This window comes from Platalea leucorodia, assembly GCF_965183815.1.
Source record: "Platalea leucorodia genome assembly, chromosome: 10".
NCBI classification, from domain to species: domain Eukaryota; kingdom Metazoa; phylum Chordata; class Aves; order Pelecaniformes; family Threskiornithidae; genus Platalea; species Platalea leucorodia.
The window spans coordinates 16,719,247-16,728,837 of NC_138832.1; the positions used below are offsets into that span (position 1 = coordinate 16,719,247).

The window sequence follows — 9,591 nt, forward strand, 5'->3', positions numbered from 1 at the left end:
AGGGGCAAATACGTTATTGCTGTGGTATTTGAGATTCCATTAAATGGCAACATTCAGTTAAACGGCTTCCAGAGCTATTGTCTGGAAGATTGCAATGCTTTGCCTTCCTGCTAGAGCTGTTCATTGAGGATAAACAATTAATTCCCCTGCAAATGAGGCTGATTGCTTAGCACAGATTGTAACATTCTGGTCTTCTGTTGAAAAGCTGGGTTCAAGTCCATCCCTTGGCGAGTATTTAAGCAGAATAGAGTAGCTTCAACAGGAACGTGAATTAATAGCTTAAACAGAGCATCAGCTTGGAAATGCTTAGGGCTCAGCCAGGCTACAGGGGAGCGAAACCTGCCCGAGTCCTTGGTCTCTCCTTTGCAGCACCTATTAGTTACGCTGGGGACTGTTTCTCTCAGATTTTGACCACAAATTTCATCTTTGGCTGGAGAAGGAATTTTGATTAACTTTAGTGCCAGGAGAGCAGGAAACTTGTAAGAGAACAAACCTCCCTCCTAACAGGACAACATAGAGAAACTTTGCAGTATCCCTTTAGAGAACGCCTTAGCCAGTGTTTTTCCATTAACAGTGTTTTGTACTGCTGAGTTCATCAAAACATCCCAATAACATCTTTTTTTTCGGCACCGAGACCACCGCCGTTTGCTGGAAAGCCTTGACCTGCACCCAGTACATTCAGCGCGGGTGCGCACCACTGCAGCTTCGCCAGGCGCAGGCACTTTCCGTCTCCCTCAAGGAAAGCGCTCGTACGCGGCGCAGATCGCGCTGCTGCTTCAAGCCCGCAGCGCGTAGCTTTCCCCTGTGCAGAGCCCACGCCGTCCAAGCACAGCAGAAGCCGTGGCTGCGGCCCAGGCCCCAGGCGATGGCCGTCGCCCCCCGCCCCTCCGCGCCCTCAGCCCGGGCCGCGCTGGGCGGGCCCAGCTAGGCCGCGGCGGCCCCGCGGTTGCTATGGAGACGGCGGCGCTGCCGCTGTGCGCATGCGCCCGCCCCTGCGGCGGGCTTCCGGCGGAGCGGAAGCTTCGGTAGCGCGGGGCGCTGAGGGGGCGGCTGCGGCGGCGATGGAGCGCTACGACGAGGCGGTGTCGAAGGCGGTCCCCATGTCCGACTTCAGGCAGTAAGTCCCGGGGAGGGGGGGGGGAAAGGGCTGGCGACGGGGAGGGCGGGAGGGACGGGCAGCGCTGCGGGGTGGCGGGGCCTGGCGGCGGGCCGCAGCCTGTCCGGGGGAAGGGGTGTCTGCTAGGCCGCGGCGGGCGGGGTGGCTCCCGGTACCGCCAGCCCGGGGAAGGGTGTCTGCCCGTCCCGCGGCGTTGGCGAGACATCGGGAGCGGCAGCTTGGGCCAGGAGGGGGTGGCGGAGGCCCCGGGTTTGCCTTGGCCCTGCTGTGCCACCCCGGTACCCGGGCGTGGAGGCCGGTCTGCAGTTAAAAGCTCCGTGCTAGGGCTGGGGTCGTACAGGAATATTTGGTTTTGCTGCCTAGGGAAGTGGTGAAAGTATGTCAGTGTAAGGAAAGCATTTGTCAACAGTAGAGTTTTTAACTTTGGTAATAAGCTGGAGGTCATCTTATTGTTCTATGGGTATGTGTTAAATAGAGAATAGTTTCTAATTTCCATAGGGGGAGTTTGAATGGGGTTATGCTTTCCACCCTGCCAGACCTCGAGACAAACTCTAGTAAAGGAAAGGATTCCGAATGTCTTTTTTTTTAAGCTACTTAATATGCTACCTAAATGTATGGCAGTACATGATCAGTGAAAAGCGTTGTTGGCTTTAGTGTAAAAACTGTGTGTAGTTGCACGTCACTGTCTTTTGATGACTGTCAGAGGATGAGATTATTTTTTTTTCCCACTTCCACTTATTTTTCCAAAGAAATGTCAGGGATAAAATGTGATTTCAAGCAATGTACTATGGCACAAATACATCTTGATAAAATTTTTTTAAACTACTTATACAAAAACTGCTGTGGAGGTGCCTGGGAGTTTTAAGAATTATCCATCCCTGACTTGAATTGGGTTTTATGCCTGTTTGTGTTTCAAAGCCTTAAGGACACATGCCATTGAATCTGGTAGCCTTTGAAAGTCAGAAGGGCATTGCTTGGCTTGCGTGTTTACTTTAGCATGAAATAATGTGGTCAGCCAAGCAGAGTGAGTGAAAACTGGTGGAAGCACACACAAAAACAAGCTGTATGTGGCATTTTGTAGATAGAAAACCTGACCTGGCCGATCAAGTTCAGGGAGACCTTATACCAAGTACATAATCCTTCATTGTGACTCTCTTGCTCAAGGTCTTCTAGGTTTAGGTCTGCGAAGGCGAAAAAAGTAACTAATGTTTTGGTGTATTGGCTCCATGTTCTGATTGTTGCTACAGTTATTCCAACTTTCTCAGTGGAAACTGAGAAATTATTTTAAATAGAGGAACAGTATCTGATAAAAAGGAACTTTGCTTCCAACAGTAAGCTGTTAGTCATTCTGCTTACTTCCCTCTGTATCCTAGCCTGTAGGATTTGTCATTTTCCTAGATTTGTAGTTATTTTTAAAAAAAAAAAAAGGGAACTTGGCAAGTTTTAATGCAGAATACTGTCATATGACAAGAGCATGTGTATCTAATATTATATATTTAATAATTACGTAATAATACACTGATAAACATAATAATGTAAACCCCTATGTTATTCATGCTTGCAAAGCAATAACAGGGAAAAATCTAAAGACTGTTTTTAATCTTATTTGTGAGCTTTGACTGGCAGAATCACTACATCGTTTTGAATACTGTGATTTTTCTGTTTCAGCCAACAAATGCATACTCCAAGTCTTTATCGCTCCCAAATGATATACGTACTCAATTCTTGAAAAGTAATTGGCTTTTGTTTGGGACGAGTTCTTGTCCTGTTTCAGGCATATATATTGTGACTTTCTTCTGTATGTAACTTTTCTTATTTATTTCAGAAATGAGGGTTCATTAACATCAACTTTAAGAACACTTCTATTCTTCACAGCTCTAATGATCACATTACCTGTTGGGCTATATTTTTCATCAAAGGCTTATATATTTGAAGGTAATGCTGTTTCTGCCAATTAGTGTTACTATTACAAAAAAGAGGAAAAGCACAATCCTCTAATGGCATCTTTGTTCTCCTTCCTGTTTTGAGTATTTGTTTCCTTATGCAGACTAAGGGCCTTGTAATGTCTAATTAGAACAGAAAATTATATAAATGGTTGATGCATCGTTCCCTGCACTGTGGTCTGCAATATAATATTTGTTGTTTGTTATACAGTGGGTTATATAGTGTACAGGTGCCTCGTTCCCCTTACCTAAAGGGTATCTAGCACCACCCTGCAGCAGACTTTTATCAGAATCATCAGGGATATGTTTCCTGCAGGTGTTGCAAACTAATTGTGTATTCAAGACAGAATAATGTTGTTTACTGGGTTTATTTTTCACTTTTTAAAATATACCTGCATTTGTAAGTGTAAACCATTTAAGTCATATACCCAGTTTCAGATACTGAATGTGGTTGCTTGTAGAGCTTTCTTTTAATTTAAAAAAAGACAAAAAAAGAAGAAAGATTTTAGCTGTTTGTTTGGAGCAGTTCTGTCAAACTGCTAACAACCAGCCATGTTCTAGCCTTGATTCTGCAAGACTTCCGTAACTTCCCAATACTGCGGAGAAAAGTATCTCCTTCAAAAGCGGGGAGGAGGGAGGCAGAAAGCAAGCAGCTGCTTTTAAGAGCAGTGTGTGAATATATAACTGAAGTGTTCTAAGATGATTCGCCTTTGGTGTGTACTGCTGTATGTAGTTCTGAAGGCTGAAGCTGAAAGCTTGTTAAGTAACTTCCAAGATCCTTTTTACCATGTTTTTTTTGTTTGGTGGTTTTGTTTTTTTTTTTTACCTGAGGTGTTGCAAGCTGAGCCTTAACTTTGCTGTGTCAGTTAATGGCAAGATCTGTCAGCACTGATAGGACTGGGTTTGTGTTTGGAGGGTGGTATTTTTGGTGTGGTGTGAGGTGTGGTTTTTTGGTTGTTGTTGTTTTTTTTTTTAATGAAAATAAATGGTATCTTGGTATTTGGTTGTCTGATATTTGAAGGCTTATTTCACATGAGATGCGTTCATGTATCTTAACTGGTGAGGAATTATTTTTTTATGGTCTAAATATAGAAGGTAGAAGTCATCTAAACTTAATTGTTGTTCTACCATTTTATCCTGTTATATTGGCAAATAAATTATATAATTATCCTCCTTCTCTCTCCCCCCCGCCCATTTTCCTGCCCCACAAAGAGATGTACACTTATGAAAAAAAGGGTGTTGGGGTTTATTTGGTGCTGGAAGATAGTAACAGGAAAAGTGAATGTTATAGAACTCTAAGCTGTTGACTTCAAAACCAGGGTATTTTATCTTAAATGTTGAATAATGGCAGTGTTGTTTTATTCCAGAAATAGCTTCAAGGTCTGTAATTATGGTGAATTCTTTCCTATGAATCTTTCTGAGCTCAGTCTCTTCATACAGGAGTAAATGTAACTTTGGTCTTTAGGAAGAATTGTGATTTGCCATTTCAGTGTTCCTAATAACTAATATTTTTTTACTTTCTTTATTTTCTCAGGTACCTTAGGAATGTCCGACCGAGACAGCTACTTTTATGCTGCCATAGTTGCTGTAGTTACTGTTCATGTGGTACTTGCTCTCTTTGTATATGTAGCGTGGAATGAAGGTTCTCGACAGTGGCGGGAAGGCAAACAGGACTAGAATGAAGACCATCATCATCTGATGCCTGCAGACTGTAAATCAAATTTTTGTGAGCTGAAGGAAAAGCATTCTTCGAAATGTATAATACACATGTACAAAGATGGGGCTAATGCCTCAGCTCTGGTTAGAATAAGACATGTGCTCATCTTGAATGTGTGCCAGTGTTTTCTCTAATATTGATGGAAGTTGTTCTTTAGCCAGGCTCTACTAGGTCGAGCTGAGGAGGTCTTCACCTGGAATCAGAATGAAATAATTATATATTTTTGGAAAAAAAAAATAATCCTGTAGCTATTTTTGCCATTCCTAGTATTTTTCTGGCTTGCTCTGAAAATAATATTGGCATGAAGCAAGCATTACATTTTGAGTAATTAAATTGCTAGTTAAAAATGCTACATTACTCATTCTCCAACTACAGTGGAAAAGATGGGATTTCACTTTGCTGTGGATAGTTTCCCGATTTATGGGTATTGTGGTTTAACCCCAGCCAGCAACTAAGCCCCACAGAGCTGCTCGCTCACTCCCCCCCAGGTGGGATGGGGGAGAGAATCGGAAGAATAAAAGTGAGAAGATTCACGGGTTGAGATAAAGACAGTTCAATAGGGAAAGCAAAAGCCACACACACAAGCAAAGCAAACCAAGGAATTCATTCACTCCTTCCCATGGGCAGGCAGGCGTTCAGCCATCCCCAGGAAAGCAGGGCTCCATCACACGTAATGGTTACTTGGGGAGACAAAATGCCATCACTCCGAATGTCCCCCCCTTCCTCCTTCTTCCCCCAGCTCTATGTGCTGAGCATGACGCCATACGGTGTGGGATATCCCTGGGGTCAGCTGGGGTCAGCTGTCCCAGCCGTGTCCCCTCCCAGCTCCTTGTGCCCCCCAGCCTCCTCGCTGGTGGGGTGGGGTGAGAGGCAGAAAAGGCCTTGACTCTGTGTGAGCACTGCTCAGCAGAAATGAAACCATCCCTGTGTTATCAACACTGTTCCCAGCACAAATCCAAAACACAGCCCCATACCAGCTACTGTGAAGAAAATTAACTCTATCTCAGCCAAAACCAGCGCAGTGGGACAGACATAAATAATATATTTCTGAGTTTACAAGTAATTGCAAAAATAAATTGCTTAGAAACTCAGGTGATGTCTTTCTAATGTGAAATGCAAAGTTTTTTTTCATTTTCAAATTAATTTTTTATTGCAGTGTAAAATTCAATCTTTAATTTCCTTTTGGGATGATTGTTGTATTACTGCATTGCTTATCTTTCCACTCTTCTAGTTAATCTCGATGATGCAAAGGAAATGGCATAGCATATTTTTTTATATGTCTTTACATTTATGTATCTCCTTGATAATTGCTACAGGATGTAGTTGGATTTCCTGCAGTAAAGTAATATCAGAGCCAGCTAAAAGCCACTCTAATGGCTGGTAGAGGAAGAAGCAAGAGAAAACAAGCTGTAGCCATCTGCACATGTTGTCCTATATGAAGCAGCAAACAGGAGTGATCACATGGTATATTTGCTTCTTTTCATAAATATTAACTTATACACTGTGAAATGATACAATATGTTGATTGGTTTTGTTTTTCTTTGGTTGCGTGTAGAAAGTTTCTAGTCAAACCATAGTGAGATTTTTGTATTGCAGGATAACCTGAATTTCATTTCACTGTTGTGCTGTTGTTAGCAAGCTTTTTAGTCTGTAGATAAAACATTTTTCCTAAGGTTCCAGCAATGCAGAGAACTTTCCTAACACTGATGATTGCTGTTAAGCTGTTGTGCTTGAGGTAGTTCTGTTAATCTGAGTTTTCCAGTTTGTTGTGTTAGTTGAGTATTTTTTGGAAGTGTTTTGCTTAATATAGGGCTTGGAGTGGTTTTGGTGCTACATTTGTCCATGGTAAAACTTCTCCATAAATGAGACCAAAATCAGTTATCCATGCCCAGCGGCTTGAGGAATGTGTTCCCAGGTCTCATTCCTCTCATCTGCACCCTGGTCCCAGGTGTGTGCAAGCATATACACCATGTCACGCTAATGCAAATCAATTTTTACATTTTGTTTCCGAAACGTTAACTTTTCTCATCCAGACGCCCATTGTCAGGTTGCTGCCAGCAAACTGGAGAACGGTCTCGTAGTACTTGAAACACAATGAGTTTGTACGTTGGCATATTGGCTTCCTCTTCTGCAGTATATGAATTGTACATTGTAGAGCAAATACTGCCTTTTAATAAAGAACTACCCTGCAATACAAGATCCAGTAAACACGCACTTGTGCTGAACAGTTTTTGAATAATCTCTTTAATACTGCTCAGGTATAGAACAGCTTACAACAAATAGATCAGCTATAGCGCTGTTCAGTAGCTTTTTTTACTCCATTTATAGTGGAGAATAAATGGGAACATAGCTGTCATGCTTTACTAGCTGGGTCATCTATTTTATGTTTCATGTACCAGAATCCCTAGGTGCTAAGTTATTTTCCTAGGAATAACAGGGAAATAATTGCTTATTATAATTGTTTAGTTATAAAAATCTGAGAAGTTTGACCTGTGCTGTAAGTATAGGCACTGTAATGTCTCAGCAGTTGGGGGTAACGAGCTGAGCATTAATCCATCCATTGGAAGATCTTCTTTGAAGGTAATGCTGTGATCCACAATGTTCTTGAGAAAAGAGGCAACACATGAGCCTCTGCATTGTAACAGCCATGTACTGGGTTTTATGTTGCCTGTGCTTGGGAGCTGAAAAACCACTCAGGTAAATGGTGCAATGAAAACAGTCGAGCGTTGGAATGACACCATGACTAGGCAGCTCAGAGAACAGAAACTGCAGCCATACGGTGTAGAGTGTACATGGACTAGGTACCTTACTGGGACTCTGGTCGTGCCTTACCAATACTAAGATTTACTGTATTTCAAGAGCTTTGTTGTGGTCTTTTTAGGTTGAGTGCTTCCTTTCATGTATCTGTTGTTCCTATTCATGTCAAAGCTAATCTCATGTCAATTTTTTAATTGTTTAATGGCCATTGTAATTCTCTTGCAGTTTAAATAATACTGTACTGTATTGGGTTTGTGTGGCAAGGTTTGGGGGGGGGGGGGGGGGGGGGGGGCTGCAGGGGTGGCTTCTGTGAGGAGCTGCTGGAAGCTTCCCCCATGTCCGATAGAGCCAACGCCAGCCGGCTCCGAGACGGACCTGCCGCTGGCCGAGGCTGAGCCCATCAGCGACGGTGGTAGTGCCTCTGGGATAACATAGTTAAGAAGGGGAAAAATTGCTGCGCAACAGCAATTGCAGCCAGAGAGAGGAGTGAGAATATGTGAGAGGAACAGCCCTGCAGACACCACGGTCAGTGACGAAGGAGGGGGAGGAGGTGCTCCAGGCACCAGAGCAGAGATTCCCCTGCAGCCCATGGTGAGGCAGGCTGTGCCCCTGCAGTGCGTGGAGGTCCATGGTGGAGCAGAGATCCACCTGCAGCCCGTGGAGGTTAGCGCTGGAGCAGTATGTTCCCGCCCCCAGTGGTGGGGGCCCACACTGGAACAGTTCATGAAGAACTGCAGCCCGTGGGAAGGACTCACGTTGGACGAGTCTGTGAAGGACTGTCTCCCGTAGAAGGGACCCCACACTGGAGCAGGGGAAGAGTGTGAGGAGGAAGGAGCAGCAGAGGCAACATGTGATGAACTGACCCCAACCCCCATTCCCCGTCCCCCTGAGCTGCGCGGCGGGAGGAGGTAGAGAAAATCTGGAGTGAAGTTGCACCCAGGAAGAAAGGAGGGGTGGGGGGAAGGTGTTTTAAGATTTGGGTTTTATTTTTCATTACCCTGCTCTGATTTGATTGGTAATAAAATTAATTTCCTCAAGTCGAGTCTGTTTTGCCCGTGACGGTAATTGCTGAGTGATCTCCCTGTCCTTATCTTGACCCACGAGCCTTTCGTTGTATTTTCTCTCCCCTGTCCAGCTGAGGAGGGGAGTGAGAGAGCGGCTTGGTGGGCACCTGGCATCGAGCCAGGGTCAGCCCACCACAGGCACAAATATGGAAACTGATAAAAGTTGCAGAGAGATCAATATCCTTGTTGCTTTTGTTTTTATTTTCTGTCAAATGGTGATGTAAAGTTTTTAATGGTGTAGCATTTAAAGTGGTACTGTAAGTTTGTTCATTTTATTACTAGGAATGGATTAGAGACAAGTGCTGTTGAAAAGACAAAATTGGGAAAACTTGGTCTGCGTAAGCCATTCAGTACTTCAAAATTGCCTCTCGCTTAGTGGTCCATCATGTGTTTGTTAGGTTGACAATTAGGCAGTTTAGCTGGAGCAAGCAATTGTATCTAGCAGTGAGCAAATACCTTGAGACTGAGATCGTAGCAGAAATTTTCTGGAATGACACTAAATAGTAAAGGCAGTGGGGGGAACCGAGAAGTGGAAAATCAGTGACTTCTCAAAATTAGTTTAGTTTTTTTCTTCTGTACTTCTTATCATCTCGGTGTTTTTAAATGCCTGCAGAACATTGTGGTGGGTACCCAGCTTATGAAAGTATGCAGGTGATCAGCTTTGGTTTGTGGTTAGGGATGCCTGACTTAATTCATCTCGAAACTGCTAGCACCGAGTAGGAAGTCTCCAGAGAAAATGGTGATGTTGGTGATCATGTTGTTAAAGGCAATTGTTTGTCATACCCTAACATTGATTAATGTACATGAACTTGAAACAGTCTTTATAGTATATTTGAAACAAAACAAAATACTACCTACCTGGTTTTTGCTATGTAAGAGAGGGCCTAGTAATAACTCTTACTTAACATTAAAAAACAAACAAAAAAACAAACAAAAAAGACCCAAAACAAACCAACCCCGCAAAAACCACAGCCTCCTGTGTAATTTTCACAG

At 43.5% G+C, this 9,591-nt stretch overlaps 1 protein-coding gene across 1 annotated transcript; it reads left to right on the forward strand.

The window, feature by feature from the left end:
- Positions 1-980: 980 nt before the first annotated feature.
- VMA21 (vacuolar ATPase assembly factor VMA21) lies at positions 981-7,780 on the forward strand (the record flags this gene model as incomplete). The annotated part of the gene is made up of 3 exons (XM_082322820.1): positions 981-1,117; positions 2,943-3,052; positions 4,595-7,780. 3 exons carry the CDS (start codon positions 981-983, stop codon positions 4,735-4,737), a joined length of 390 nt encoding a protein of 129 aa, XP_082178946.1. The 3' UTR covers positions 4,738-7,780.
- Positions 7,781-9,591: the final 1,811 nt, after the last annotated feature.